The 15,596-nt window shown below is 34.6% G+C and overlaps 1 protein-coding gene across 2 annotated transcripts; it reads left to right on the top strand.

Moving 5' to 3' along the window:
- The first annotated feature begins 7,529 nt into the window (after positions 1-7,529).
- On the top strand, positions 7,530-9,884 carry LOC107858746. 2 transcript variants are annotated; one of them, XM_016703546.2, is made up of 9 exons: positions 7,530-7,566; positions 7,840-8,004; positions 8,108-8,200; positions 8,281-8,445; positions 8,623-8,658; positions 8,835-8,990; positions 9,078-9,131; positions 9,252-9,392; positions 9,507-9,884. In XM_016703546.2, exons 2-9 carry the CDS (start codon positions 7,843-7,845, stop codon positions 9,879-9,881), a joined length of 1,182 nt encoding a protein of 393 aa, XP_016559032.1. In that variant the 5' UTR covers positions 7,530-7,566; positions 7,840-7,842; the 3' UTR covers positions 9,882-9,884. The 2 variants fall into 2 exon arrangements, with proteins under 2 accessions (XP_016559032.1, XP_047270836.1); XM_047414880.1 differs by lacking the exon at positions 8,108-8,200.
- Positions 9,885-15,596: the final 5,712 nt, after the last annotated feature.

The following is a 15,596-nucleotide window of genomic DNA, read 5'->3' as shown; positions in this document are numbered from 1 at the left end:
TATATATATATATATATATATATATATATATATATATATATATATACTTGGCCGTCGGGGCCACCACATAAACAAATATAACATTACTATATAAACTTCCATGACTTTACCCTTCCTTATGTCTACAAAGCCTCTAGGATATACATGACATAACTAAGGTCGGGACAAACCCCCGCCCACACATAACTCATGTACAATAACAAAACATAAGGAACCGACTCGGAAAGCTCCGAAGCAAACTGGAGCTCACCAACAATAGTTGTATGACCTGGCTCCTACTTGTGCGGTGTATGAGCTGAGGTACCTGTGCCTGTAGCATGAAATGCAGGTCCCCCGTGAGGGACGTCAGTACGAAATATGTACTGAGTATATAAAACTGTAGATAATCACATATGATATAGGAGCTCAATAGAAATCAGAAACAAGTGAATAAGTTGTAATAGGAGTGGACCACACTTACTAAAACTTGTGACAACCTGTACATTGTATTTATTCAATCACTTTACCTTCGTTCTTATCGTCTTTGTAATCATTACTGTACTGTACTGTGACCATTAGGTTGCCTCCAGTACATATCAACTGGGATCGACCCATGCTAGGCTTATGCCCCTGGGATACCACCCATAAACACATAAATAGGGATCGACCCATGCTAGGCTTATGCCCCTGGGATACCACTCGATAAGAGAGAACTCCCATCACTTAGTTCAATTAATCTTTGAGATTGTTATTTCGGTCGCCACCACATTTTTTATACTTTGAAACAATGATACATCAATAGGAACCAAGTAATAGACCTTCTATACAATAACGATGTAATAAAGACTCATTGGTACATCAACAATGTGTTTCAGAATCATCAATATCACAACAATGAAATAAGAGCCTTTTGGTATATCAATGAAACATTTTGACACTTTATAGGATGGAAACAACTTCGTTGGTAACGTAGAACAATACATGTTTTTGGATAACCTCGGAATCTTACTTGATGGAACATTGGTGTTTTCATGCCAAAGAACATTGTTAGAGTATGCTTTACATACCTCGTTGTAGATTCGGATACCAATTCAACACAACTTCCCGCCTTTACAAATCACTTATCTACAATGAAATGTTTGGCATCTAGTATTAGCAACCCAACACCACAATTCTCTTCCATAATTCCATACTACCAATATTTGCAAAACATTCCAAAAACCAACTTGAACAATAGGTTTATGTGTATATATATATATATAATCATCATTTCAATACCACATCATCAATACCACATCATCACACCAAATTCCTTCACAATTCAATATAATCCAACATCATTTCCCAATCATCTTTCAACAACAATCAAATAACATACTTCTTATGCTCACATGCATATATATATATATATATATATACATATCCATATAAATAACACCAACATAATTTACATCCTGACCATAAAATGGCCCTTTTGATTTCGAAGTCCTGTTGGCACAAATAAGGGGTGCTTCTCGAAGCCCTTGAGACGGTGAACACAACTACGGAATCAATTTGGATTTTCTACGGTTGAATCACAAGATAATTGGAGTTGAAATTAGGCTAGGGTTTCTTATTTTCAATAGTTTGATGATAATTGATGGATATGAGACTAATTATATGTATATAATGACCAATTTTTATCCATGAGGTGATGGAAAATGACCATATTGCCCTTAAAAATTTAAGTAAATCCGAATCTGTCCATGGTGGACTGTTTTTATAGGCTAAAGTAAATCGGCCATAACTCTTTTCTCCGATATCGAATTTGGGTGAAATTGGTATCGTTAGAAAGATAATTCAAAGGTCTTTCATTTCATATAAAGTAGGCCACCCAGTTTGTCCTGTACAAGGAGTTATGACCGTTTGAAGTTGACCCTAAAAATCTGTTTTGAGAGGCTGAAGTAAAACGAGTATAACTCCTTACTCAGATGTTGGATTTGGATGAAACCAATTGAATTGGAAAGAAGACTCAAAGATCTTTCTTTTTATATGTGGTAACTCTCCCAGTTCATTATATTGAGGGAGTTATGATCGTTCAAAGTTGACCCAAAAAACTGGCAGGCCTCAGTAGTTTGTGTGCAGGAAATTTTCCTGCACATTTACTGTTCACACATCCCAGCCACCGTTTTATAGTTTCGAACGTGCTCGATTATATCCGAAACTTATCCGTTTTTGGAAATCTTTATATCGTTGGAAAGCTTATTCAATAACCTTCGTATGGAACCATCGACGGGAAAATTCCGGTATAAATAAAGTCGATTCCTATACACATATAATCAAACTATACACTTGAAACCATCTCAAAATAATCAATACTCATACTTAAACTCATATATACCTAACTTAGGATCAATACATATACTCCAACACATATAACAATGGCTAATGCACGTAATTAAGTACGGGGTGTTACAAGGAAATATCAAAAACCCCACAAACAGAAATTTTGAGAAAAAAAGGTTTCCATTTCGAGTAAATAATTATTTATCAAGTTTTTTAACGCAATAATCTAACAACCCTAAGTGAAAGAGCTCAAAAAATCCTAAACCTATCATTTACAAGTGACTTCTAACATAGAAATTAAGAAATTAAAAGAGGAGAAACAACTAAAATTATGAGATATAGAATCTTACCTCTAATTTCAATTCGAAATTCACCGATTGACATCCTTTTCAACTGATATTGAGTGATTCCCTTTTCTCAATTGAGAGAAAAGGGAGAGAAAAGGGAAAGGAGACTGTTTTTTGGAGAGATGCGGATGATACAACGTTGACAACAAAGTGAAATAAAAGACTTAGACCTAATATTTATTTGGTCGGATAATGGATTTAGCAACTGATAAAAATTTGTTGCTCCTTATTTATTAAAAATATACTATTAGTTGGTCGGGCAACGGATTCAGCAACGGATTATAAATGCATTGCTAGTTATTTATTAAAAATGTTTCTAAGAATGGTAAAATACTTCTAGTGACAAAACTTCCGTTGCTATTTCCGTCTCCACTATGTCAAAAAAAAAAATCCCCCCATTTATGTCGCTAATTTTGTCACCAAAATAAGGGCGCCAATATTTACCACCAAAATATAGCAACCCATTTAATATTCTGTCGCTAATCTGTCACTAATTAGGCTATTAATTTTAATTTCATTTATTTAGCAACAAAATTTCTATTTTGTTGCAATTCCGTCGTTAATTAGCAAAGAAAATGAGCTTATTGCTAGAAATCCTTTGCTAAACACGGTTTTTTTTGTAGTGTCCCCCATCTCCAAAGCACTAGCCAACGTCAAGCTAGCCCACTTAATCCTGGACCGAGCCTCTACACTTCTCTTCTTTCTGCCCTTGTTGATTACTAAGTCCATCACCAACAACCTATGTTGAGTCGAAAGACTCTCACTAGGTATGACTTTAAAGTCTTTACATAGTGCTCTATCATCCTTCCTAAGGAGCGAAAAGTCAATCTGAGTCTTGGCCACTTAACTGCGAAAAGTAATAAGGTGCTCCTCCTTCTTCGGAAATCTTAAATTTGTTATCCACAACCCAAAAGCCCTAGAAAAATCCAAAATAAAAGCTCCACCTTCATTCCTTTGTCGAAAATCAAAACCGTCATGCACATTATCGTACCCTCTCGACAAAGACCAATATGCCCATTGAAATCTCCTCCCACGAAAAACTTTTCAGTGCTTGGGACGATCCTCACCACCTCATCCAAAACCTCCCAAAAGCTCTTATTCTCCTCCTCGTCCAAACCTACTTGTGGAGTATAGGCACTAATAACGTTCACCGAATATCCTCCAATGACCAACTTAATAGACACCAACCTATCACTGACTCTCTTAACCTCCACCACTTGCTCCCTAATATCTTCATCTACTAAGATACTTACCCCATTTCTATGTCTCACGCTACCTGAGTACCACAACTTATATCCATCCACATCTCTCGCCTTAGTGCCTACCCATTTAGTTTACTAACCCTTCTCTTTCTAAGAATTTTCACCATCTCTATAGACTTACCTTGAAGTGTCTCTATGTTCCAGGACCCAACTCTCAACCTAGAAGCACCCTTATCCCACCTAGCCCTACTCCCCCTCGCCCCCAACCCCAAACTCGTACCTAGACCCAATCCTCACCCCGACCCCAACCTATGACATGACCCTAGTCCGCCATCTATCACCCCAGCCACCACTCAAAAGAATATACTAGAAGAAAGTGAAGAACACAGGAGACAAAAGAACGGCGAGCAAAAGGGTAGAATTTATGTAATGATTTAATAAAAATTCACTATTCATATTCGGCGTGCAATAATTAAAACTCCAGATGCTTTTAGTAACAAATTTGTTGGAGCTGAAATGGTAGCTAGCCTATGGAAACCCAACGTTGAAGGTGCACAAAATAGTGCGTGCCGACTGAAGATTCAAGGAGTGCAGACCGGTTGGAGAGTATGTTTAACGCATTATTTATTAATAATCTAATTTTGTTTTCTTGCAATACTTTCAATAGCTATGACCACTCTAATTCTTGTTTTGGGTTGATCCAACGTTATACAGGGACAATAGAACTAGGCCCTTTATACATTTTTAAGTAAGTTTTTCTTAGGTACTTCATAAAATTATTTCTATCTTGTTTTCATGATATTTGAAAATTTCAATCTAGGTATCACCTCAAAGGATAATGTTTCATAAATTGTTTACTGTTTTCTAGGCTTGAGATAGACAGTGCTTCGATATACTACGTCCTGGCTTTGTATTAATAAATAGTGAGGTAGTTCTTAATATCACAAATGAAAATGTTGATTACTCCAAGGGGCTCAACATAACCGGGAGATCACTCTCTACATTGTTCGGGTACAATTTATGTATTTTTTTTTATCTACTTTATTAAGTTTTCAATAATTACTTAAATTTTTTGGACCTTTTTCAAAATGCTAACATATGTTTTTTGAAAATTATAGGATCTTAAAAATGGAAACCGGCGGCTTTTATATGGAGAAAATCAGGATAAAGTTGGTTTTTGACGATTTTGCTGAGAATGTTGAGTGGGGAGGAGTGACACACAGTCCGCCAAATTCATCTAATCCTCCAATGGGCTCTGGTTTTTTTCCTGACTTTCCATATCCTTCGCGTTATGCTTTTTGCAGGGGTCTTGTACTTTTAAATGATAAAGGCGAAACTATATAATAAATGCAGAAAAAACATCCATATTTCTCGACAATCAATTATACAAAGTTTTGGATAGACCATATTATGGAACTGGAAAGTTCCCACATTATGTATTTTAAGGGGGACTTAATGTTCCAAAATAAAAACTAATGTGATTTGCTTTTGATAAAATCACATTCTTATAGACTCTTTATCTAAATTTCATGCTTCAAGTTTTAATTTGAAATTGTATTTATAATTCTCTGTTTGGATTTAGCAGGTAGGAAAGTGATTATATATATAAACATGTTATTACCATATAGAGCAAATTAAGACTCATTATACTATAAAATTGAAAAAGTGAATGTCATCCTTTTAAATCCCCCATTCATCATTTTTTTGGGTTAAAGTTGAAGTAATAGCATGTGAAACACCATGCTTGGTTAATAAATTGAAGAAAATTCAATACAATACTGGATTAAAGATTGATTTGGAAAAAAAAAATTATTGTGCTAATAAATAATTTTAGTTTTTATATCTAGTGTGCAATAATTAGAACTCCATATGATTCAAATAACAAATTGTGAGAGCTGAAATATCCGCTAGTACATGGAATTCTCAAGCTAAAGATCAAAAAGGATCAATTATTATATAAATTAATTGGAGTAAATTTAATAACTTACTGCTGATGATATAACTATTTTCTTACTGACAATAGCTGCAATTTGTTAAGAGGGCAAATAGATTAAGGGCAATGAATTATTGAAACTCCATTTCTTATTTTAGGTTAGGTAAATCCTATAGGAATATTAGAACTAGACTTTTTACACTTTCAAGTAAGTTTTCTTAGGAACCTAAATGATTTCCATCTTATTTACGTGAAATAAGTATGTTGCTGTCGAGTTATTTGCATCATTTGCAAATGGTTCATGAAATTTTAAATATTTTTAGTTCAAAAGTAATTATAGCTTCAACAAACCATATTGGAAACCTAGAAAGTTCCCGCATTGTGTTTATTACGGGGGCAGGTGATATATACATAGATTATGTATATGTAGGTAGTGATCAAAGATATATCTTTGCAAAGATCTTTATTTGGACTAGCAATGTATATTTCATTTTGAATTGAACTAAATTTTTAAATTCCTGAGTTAGATCTGTCTGAGAAAAGATTCATGTTTAATTGTGTTGTCTGTTTGAACATATTATATTTTCAAGGATTAAAATTTTAGAAATAAATCTCAAATGGTATAATCCCACTTTTTGAAAATATACTAATATATTGTCGTATTTGCACAAATAGACTTCTTTTAGGCAAACATTTAAATTTTGTCCTCTATTAGTCCACATGGACTAAATTTGTCTAAAAACTAAACTCATCCAATTACTTACTTTTAAATGATCGCCCACACCTCAAGTAAACAAACGGGGACAACATTTTTAAAGTGGCCTAAATTGGCTATACGTTGCAAATATTAATCAATATAAGTTACGGTTTTAGTTATCTAACTTTTGAAATTTTTGCGCGAACTGACCTTTCTCGGGGTAGTTATTTATATTAATCCTTAAATACGATGGACTTTAAGATTTGCTCATGCTACTCATTTAATGCATAATTATGGATCAAAGTATCCTCACTAACATAAATTTAGAGAACTTTTATCTAGCTTGACATAAGTTAAATGAAAATTAAGTTATGCAGCATAAGTCATTGTGTGGTATTTATGTGATCTAATTCACTCAGCATGAATTTTATAGGAATTAGATTGTCTCTTTACGACATAGCACGCGGATTCAGAAATTAAACTTTTGTCTCATTCGACATAAATTCGGTAGGAATTAAATTATGTGGTATGACATTATTTGTTATGCCTTATGCAATATAACTTGTGGATTTTAAAATTAAACCTTTGTATATTTCGCTTTACATAAAGTTTGTAGGAATGAAATTACATAAAGTTAATAAACTTTTCGATTAACTACTGTGGAATCAAATCAATTTTTCACTTTGAATTTCATATGGTTGATTACAATCTTTAAAAGGTTTTTTTGGTAACAATCTCTGAAATTCATAGAAGAATTCCTTTAATTTTGCTATCACTAATGACATTATTTCTTCCTAAATTTATTCTACTACCGTTACACATCAACTTTTAAAACTTAAACAGAGGACACTAATATAAAAGGGAAATAGATAATCATGAATCAGCAATACACATAAAAGGAAATGTTCTAATCTAACTTTTAATTTTTTTTCTTCCTTAATATCCGTTACTTAAATTTAATTTGACCAAATCCAATTATGTAATTTTAATTTGACCATAATCTAATTATTTACCTATAAATGCACAGAAGAACCCATCACCAAATTGAAACACAATACATACAGATCTCTCATTTTCATATAGGTGCCTGTTTGACACTTTCTCTTTTTTTTGGTGGGTGGGGGGTGGGGGGTGGGGGGGGGTTGGATTCGTCATTTTTTGTTTGAATTTGTTACACTTGAGTCGAGGGTCATTCAAAAACAGTCTCTCTACCTCCGTGAGGTAGTGGTATGATCTGCATACGCTCTACCCTCCTCAGATTTCATTTGTGAAATTTCACAAATATGATATTGTTATTGCAACCATGAAATGAAATGTGATTGTATCTTTAATTTTTTTTTTTTTTAATGAATTCAGAGAATGTTGATTTATCAAAGAAATGTTCTACCAATTTTGTTGGTATTATATTTACTTTTGAGTAATGATGGGGTTCAAGGAGAAATGAAGTTGTCCAAATTAGAGGAATTATCGCTGGAAAAGCAACTTAAATTATTGAACAAACCAGCGGTAAAAACAATTAAGGTACAAGTTCATGACATAATATTGTACAACCTTTTATATATATTCACAACTAACACTACTTTGATAGCTTATAAGTTTATAATAGAACTGTTTTGGTTCATAGGCTAAATGGGGAGATACATATGATTGTGTAGATTTCTATAAACAACCTGCATTTGATCATCTATTATTAAAGAATCATAATTTTCATCCTGAGGTATGCATTTTTTTTTCTTTTGGGGTATATAACTTTATAAGAATATAGTATTGCTGATAGATTAATTTAAGAACTTGCAGATGAAACCCACTTTGTCAATGAAAAAGCAAATTCCAAGTAACTCAACCATTGATATTTCGGGGACATGGCTAGAGACCGATGGTTGTCCTTCTGGGACCGTTCCCATCAAAAGAATTACCAAGGATGATCTTATTAGACAAAGACGTATGCCGCCATCAGAGGATGTAAGATAATATTACATTAATTTAGAGTAATTCATTCTTTCCCAACATAATATATTATATTTAAAGTGAAGCCCAATTTTGTTGATGTAAGATAATGTTGCACCAATTTGATTCATTTAGTTTATTTATATATCTGATATTTTACTTTATTTATAGTAATTTATTTCTGTTGTGCAGACTAACTTCATTCATGAGGAAACAGGAGGATTTAGGGTAAATAAATACGAATTTGATATTTTTCTTCATTCTTCATGCAGAATAAATTGGTTACATGTTTATCAAAATTTGACAAAACTATTCTAAGTTCCTTAAGATTCAAGTGAACAAACATAATTTTAATTTGGATAATCTATGTAATTAGTTAATAAAAAATTCTGTTTCATATTCAGCGTGCAATAGTTAAAACTCCAGATAATGCAAGCAATAAGTTTGCTGGAGCTGGAATGGTAGCTAGTCTATGGAATCCTAGTGTTGAAGGTGCACAAAATAGCGCGTGTCGACTGAAGATTCAAAAAGGACAAGATAGTGTGCAAGTTGGTTGGAGAGTAAGATTAACACATTATTTATATAATTTAACTCTTTTCTATTACTTGCAATTCAATGGTTATAACATCTCTAATTCTTTATTTTAGGTAGATCCAACATTATATGGGGATACTAAAACTAGGTTTTTTATACACTTCCAAGTAAGTTTTCTTAGGCACTTCATTAAATGGTTCCCATGTTGTGCTCATGATATTTGAATTTTTCAATCTAGCTATCATCCTCTATTGATTATGGTTGATTAATTGTTTGATATTTTTTAGGCTGGAAATAAACATTGTTACAATACACTATGTCCTGGCTTTGTAGTAACAAACAATAGGTTAGTTCTTGATACAGTATTCAAAGATGTTGCACATCGAGGGGCTAATACTAATTGGGAACTTGTTATGTCCATCGATCGGGTACAATTTCTCTATCTTTTTAACTACATTATTAAGATTTTCAATAATAATTAGTTAAACTTTTTTTGAACCCTTTTTAAAAATGCTAACATATATCTTCTGGATAAATTAAAGGATGCAAACGGAAATTGGTGGCTTTTAGTTGATGAAAGGATGGAAGTTGGTTTTTGGCCTCAAAAGATTTTCACTGCATTATCAAATGATTTTGCTGAGAATATTGAATGGGGAGGATCGATATATAGTCCACCGGGTGTACCTTATCCTCCGATGGGCTCTGGCTTTTTACCCAAAACTCCAGATCCTTTTCTTGATGCTTATTGTCGAGCGCTTACATTTTCAAATGATAAAGGCGAAAAAATGAATGCAAAAAATACACCTATATTTCTTGATAGTCAAGTATTGTATCATGTCATTGATAAACCAGATTGGGAATATGTAAAAGGTGCACATCAACATATAATGTTTTATGGGGGACCTAATGAAGATTAAACTTATGTAGAATTGTTGTATTCAATCATGTTCATTAATTTGCTTTTGATTGATAAAATCATTTGCTCTTTGACTATTAATGGTTTTCATCATTTTTGTTTTCACTTTTTTAGGAGAAACATCAGTTATATATTAGATATCACTCTATACTCCTCTCTATTTAATTATTCTCTTTTATGCATTATATTAATATCACTCTATATTTATGACTAATGGTAAAGCTGGACAAAAAACAAATAGTTATGTCTTGATTTCTAAAATGACAAGTAATATTATGAAATGTCATATCTATTTTTAATAAGGACGACAAGTATATAGAAACAGAGGGAGTTATTATGATGTCGGAATGAACATTCTACCTAATTTTCTCTTTTCCCAATGTTAGTCATTTCCCTTACTCTTTTTCAAATTCGTTCAAAATATTGGTTGATCGTATATTTCATCGTAGTTTTATGATTTGATCCTTTTGAATTCCATATTCAACTTTTGGGCTTTGTTCTTATCTGCTCAATTGGTATTTTGGGTTGGACCTTTGCTGCTGAATGATATGGTCTTACAAGTTTATTGGGCTGAGGAACGAAAATCTTAGTCCCATTAATTGAAGTGAGAAGACAATTATGGATCCTTTTTATGAGTGTTTCGATGGTCAATGTAGACGTTTAGCAGTAATAAAATACATGTTAATAAAGAGTGTCAAAATTTCTATCATATTAGTTAATTGTCATTCGATCAATTGATGTTATAGCACTTTTGGTTTTGGGGTGTAAACACGTAATTTCGTCCCTCCTAAAAAAATTCAATTCATCCATTTTTACCTCGCATTGTTATACACACTTACCCATGTGATTTTCCCTCCATAAAATGACAAAAATAACAACCCTTAATAAATTTTACCTTGTTTTAATCCTATCCTAACAAGTTTTCAAATTAAAAGCGGTCACATCACCATCCTATCCCCACCTACCTCACCACCCCATGCCCCTACCCCTACCTCACTCACGTGTCCTGCACACCCATATCAAAGACGCCATTCACAGAAAACCATATATAGTTACAGTAGAGAAAAATAAAGGGGGTACCATTTTTTTCATTCAACATACACACAGACCCCCATTTCTTCTTTTCTTCTTCACTCACATCACACACACAGTGAAGAAGACGGATACACACACCTCACAGATTCACGACACACACAAATATGCATACCACGCTAGTGAGAGGAGAAATCGAAGGAGGGAGCAAACATTGAAATTGGGGGAGTCGATTTAGAGGGAAAATGGCGTGAGAGAGGAAAGAACACATGAGAGAGAGATTCGAGATCGATGAATTGAGAAGGGGATTGGGAGCAGAGAGTAAGAGAAGAGTGAGAGAGAGAGAGAAAAACAGAGAGAAAACGCGTGAGAGAGAAAATTTGGGCGAGTTTCACCAAAAAATTTCGTCGCTGCTGATCGCATCTCCATTTTCGGTTACTGCCGAGCTTGCCGGAGCTCCGGCATAGCAAGAGTCCTCGTTCTCAGTCCATTTGCAGCCCCGAAACCCCCCGAACCACCCGTTTCTGTTTGTTCTGACGACCTCATTGAAAAACAGCCGCCTCCTCCATTAATTCCGGTTGAAAATCACCGAAAAATGCCCCAAAACTATTCTATGATGCGGCTGTTTTGGTGGAAACCACAACCGGATTCCGCTATTCCTAAAAGGGGTTAAATCATTTTTTATTCGGTTTTGTTGGTCGAGGTCGGGTCAAGGTATTTCGATCGGAGCTCTAATCAAATATTTCGACGGATTGAAATAAAAGTAATATCGAGGTCCAATTCTATCTTCTCTCGCTTTAATTTTTATGTTATCGTGAATGATTTGTGTGTTTGGTATGTTTGAATCTTGATTGTGTATTGGTTGATATTGGATTTGAATGTTGAAAAGTGAGTTGATAATTGAAGCATGTGTTAATCATCGATCGATAAGAATGAAGTTGGGGGTGGGAATTGCAAAAATCAATAAAAAGTGATTATAGTCATATTTTGATTCATTGTTGATGTTTAACGTGATAGTATCATGCTTTAAGTCGAAACGGGTAGGCAAACGTAGGTTGGGTAGGCAAAGTTTAGAATTTGTCATTTTGTTGAATGTTTGAAATTTTGTTGAATGGTTTGATTTTATCGCATTGAAAAGATGTATTCATTTAGTCGGGGAATGCCCCAAGGTACATTGTATTTATTCATCGGGGAATGCCCCAACGTATTATGTTGGCAGAAGACGTTCGTGATGAACGTCCAAGGCATCAGGTAAAGCATAGGAGAGTAATTAGGTTAGTGTAGGTTAGAATATGATTTCTTTTCTCGCACTCTTTATTTGGGATTGTATAATTAGAATGAACACTATATTTTGAATGTGTTCTGTTTTGTGCGTTTGATTAATTGTTTTATGTGTATTTTGTGTGTTTTATACATTTGTAATGTCAAATTAGTCGATATGCTCCACCGAGCGACCGTGGTCGAACCACGGGATCGAAGGATGCCTAACACCTTCCCCTCGGTCAACTGAATTCCTTAACTAAAATCTCTGTTCGCGGATCAGTTTTAGAGTCAAACCGTTTTGATAAGGATCTCCAAAGGTGACTTGGCATACCCGATTTATGCAAAGTGGCGACTCTGAGTTTTGAATTTAATTATAAAAGATCCTTTTTCGAAATAATTTTCACCTTTTGTCACATAACAATAAAAACCCTTTCGAACCTTAAAATTTAATCTTTTCGGGTTGAAAAAGGGATGTGACAGCTTTGACGACTCTGTTAGGGACCCTTTTCAGAATTCGAGCTTATTTTTGGAGTTATATCGGCTTAGTTTTGACATTATGAGTGTATAGACATTGTTTGTGTTATTGTTTGTATCTGTTTATCATTGTTGAGTGCTTACGTGTTTACAGTTTTTTTCTTATGTGCTACCACTTTATATTTGACATCATTTGCATAATCCGAGTCAATTCTTTTTGCAATAAGTTATGTAGTACACGCTGTGTACACGACCTATAGTTGAGTCACCCTTATTTTTAGAAGGGGGAGCCGTTGGCTGGTATGGAGTGGGTGGAAAGCTAGTGCAGCCACTATTGACCATACTCTCCCCCGAACAGCCTTGTTAGTGAACCCCAACGTAGGTTAGCCTTTAGGTCATGCTTATCTGCATCATATTGAGACCTAGCGGGACTCACTTGGTCCTTTGTAGGAGACTCACCTCTAAAGCATTTCTACGTGCTAAATGTTGCATATTTGAGGGTAGCAGGGTCATTTGACAGACTGATTTGAGCAAAAGCATGCGTTAGAAGCAAAGTGTGTAGGCAAGAAATTGTTGAAAAGAAGAGTGAAAAAAAAGAAAAAAAAGAGAGTTTCGTAATTTTTTAGAGATCTTTATGACTTTTATTTCTCACAATACAAAATTTGAAAAAGATTTTTCTACTTTTTTTCATGCATTTACTCAAAAAAACGAAACAAAAACATTAAAAATATTTTCTTTTGATTCCTTTAGCATGCATTAATAATTCAAAATTTTCAAAAAATATTTTTTTAATAGGAGTTTTTTTTATAAAAGAAGAATTAAAAAAAATGGTAGAAGTTTTTTACATTTCATATAGCGAAAATATCAAAAAGATTTTTTTTTCTTTCGTAGTTGTTGGTGTCAGTCTTATGTGAAGTGTCAAATGAGAAAAACTCAAAAGAAAAAAAATTAATTAACGATGTTCATTGTTTGTCTTTGGTCGTATCTCTCAAGTCAGGGTCTAGTTTGTTATTCAATCATTAGTTGTTCAATCTGGACGAACTACGCACCCCTGATTCTCGTCTTTTGGGAGTAAGATACGTAGGCAGCCTATTGTTGGTTCGGAGATCTTATTTGAAAAAAAAAAAAAAAAGATTTTCATCAATTCTTTTGTCAATTTGTTATTTTTGAAGTTTCTGGAAAAAAAAAAAGGAAAAAGAATTAATTGGTCATTTTGGCAAGACTTCACGAACTACGCACACCTGATCTCCTCTTTCGGGGGTGAGATACGTAGGCTCCCTTCTTGGGTTTTGTGACCTTTTAAAAAAAAAAAAGATTTGAAAAAAAATGTTGAATTCTAACGCATTTGCTATCTCTTGTTCAGTTAGTTTAAGGTTGTTGGTTTGTGGCATTTTGGCTGGTCCTCCATATTGCACCAAGTCACAGAGAAAGTTATGACCAACAAGGATATCGAGTTTGTTGTCACTGATCAGATAGGGGTTCGGACAATGAGAATTTAGGAGCTAATGAAGAGATTCGAAAATTAAGACAACAAATGATAGAAATGCATCGAGCTTGGGCTAATGGGTTGCCACCTCTTCCATTTTCCGCTAATAATCTGGAATATCTTTCTAGCTTGTCTCCAGTGTCACATACAAATTTTCCTATTTTTGTTGACACACCACAACATGCATCAGGCCTTGCTCCGGGGCAACACTATCCAAACACTTCCAATATTTATTTCCTCACTCCTCAACACAAATCTACCACATGCTCGGCTCCACACATTGTTCATGTTTTTGCAGCACCACCCCCACCAGAAGCTCCTACTTTTGAGGTTTATCCACAAGTTGTGCCTCCCCACTCTGTGAGAGAGCCTGTATTGAATATTTTTGCTGATCAACATCATACTATTGAGCCCACATTTAAGTCAACTAATCCTTATAGCTATACTCACCTGCCTGAATTTTCTCTTAACACTGAGAAGCTTGTTATAACAGAAGAACAAGAGGAAATGACCAGAAAATTGAGAAGTTTGGAACTGGCTATGAAAGACCTCCAGGAACTTGGGGGTACAAAAGTGTCTCATATAAAGATCTGTGCATGTTTACAGGGGTTCATCTTTCTTTTGGTTTTAAAATGCCAAAGTTTGAGAAGTATGATGGACATGGAGATCCTGTAGCACATTTGAGACATTATTGCAACCAACTAAGGGGTGCTGGGGGAAGGAGGAATAACTCATGGCATATTTCGGTGAGAGTCTTTCAAGCCTAGCTTCAGAATGGTTTGTTGACCAAGACATCGATAAGTGGATTAGTTGGGATGACCTGGCTAATGAATTCGTGCAACAATTTTAATACAATATGGAGTTGATATCTGATGAGAAATCCCTTACTAATATGAAGAAAAAGAGTACTGAAACTTTTAGAGAGTATGCGATTAGATAGCGTGAACAAGCTGCTAGGGTGAAACCGTCAATGAACAAAAGTAAGATAGTGGAGGCGTTTATTCAAACGCAGGATGAAACATATTATCAACACTTGTTACCTGCATTAGGCAAGCTATTTATTGAGGTCCTCAAAATGGGGGAGATGATAGAGGAAGAAATTAAGACCGGTCGCATTGTGAGTTTTGCAACATTGAAAGCGACTACTCAAGCAATTCAAAAAGGTTCGGGAAGTGTTGGAGGAAAGAAAAATGAGAAAGATGCATCTGCCATTGTAGTTGGATAACAGGCACAGGTAAGACGATCACACCATCGCTACCCACAGGCTCAAACCCAAGTTTATGCCCAAGCTCCACAGAATCTTTCCCAAAATCCATTATATTTCATTCCCCCACCTCCATATCAAGTGTATAATGCACAACCATATGTTTAACTCCTATTTTACCTACACTGGCGTGCACCAACTCTGCCGAGTCAGCCTCCAACTCCACATACATACCGAAAACCTTCTAGGCCTGGTTT

This window comes from Capsicum annuum, chromosome 1 (assembly GCF_002878395.1).
Source record: "Capsicum annuum cultivar UCD-10X-F1 chromosome 1, UCD10Xv1.1, whole genome shotgun sequence".
Classification (NCBI taxonomy): domain Eukaryota; kingdom Viridiplantae; phylum Streptophyta; class Magnoliopsida; order Solanales; family Solanaceae; genus Capsicum; species Capsicum annuum.
The sequence above is the reverse complement of the archived record's forward strand: the minus strand, read 5'-3'. Positions and strand labels throughout refer to the sequence as shown.

Coding starts and splice junctions, on each gene's coding strand:
- LOC107858746 (XM_016703546.2), top strand. CDS start 7,843: ATGTTGATTTATCAAAGAAATGTTCTACCAATTTTGTTGGTATTATAT. Junction 8,991..9,077: donor GTGTGCAAGTTGGTTGGAGA/GTAAGATTAACA, acceptor TCTTTATTTTAG/GTAGATCCAACATTATATGG. Junction 9,393..9,506: donor TTGTTATGTCCATCGATCGG/GTACAATTTCTC, acceptor GATAAATTAAAG/GATGCAAACGGAAATTGGTG.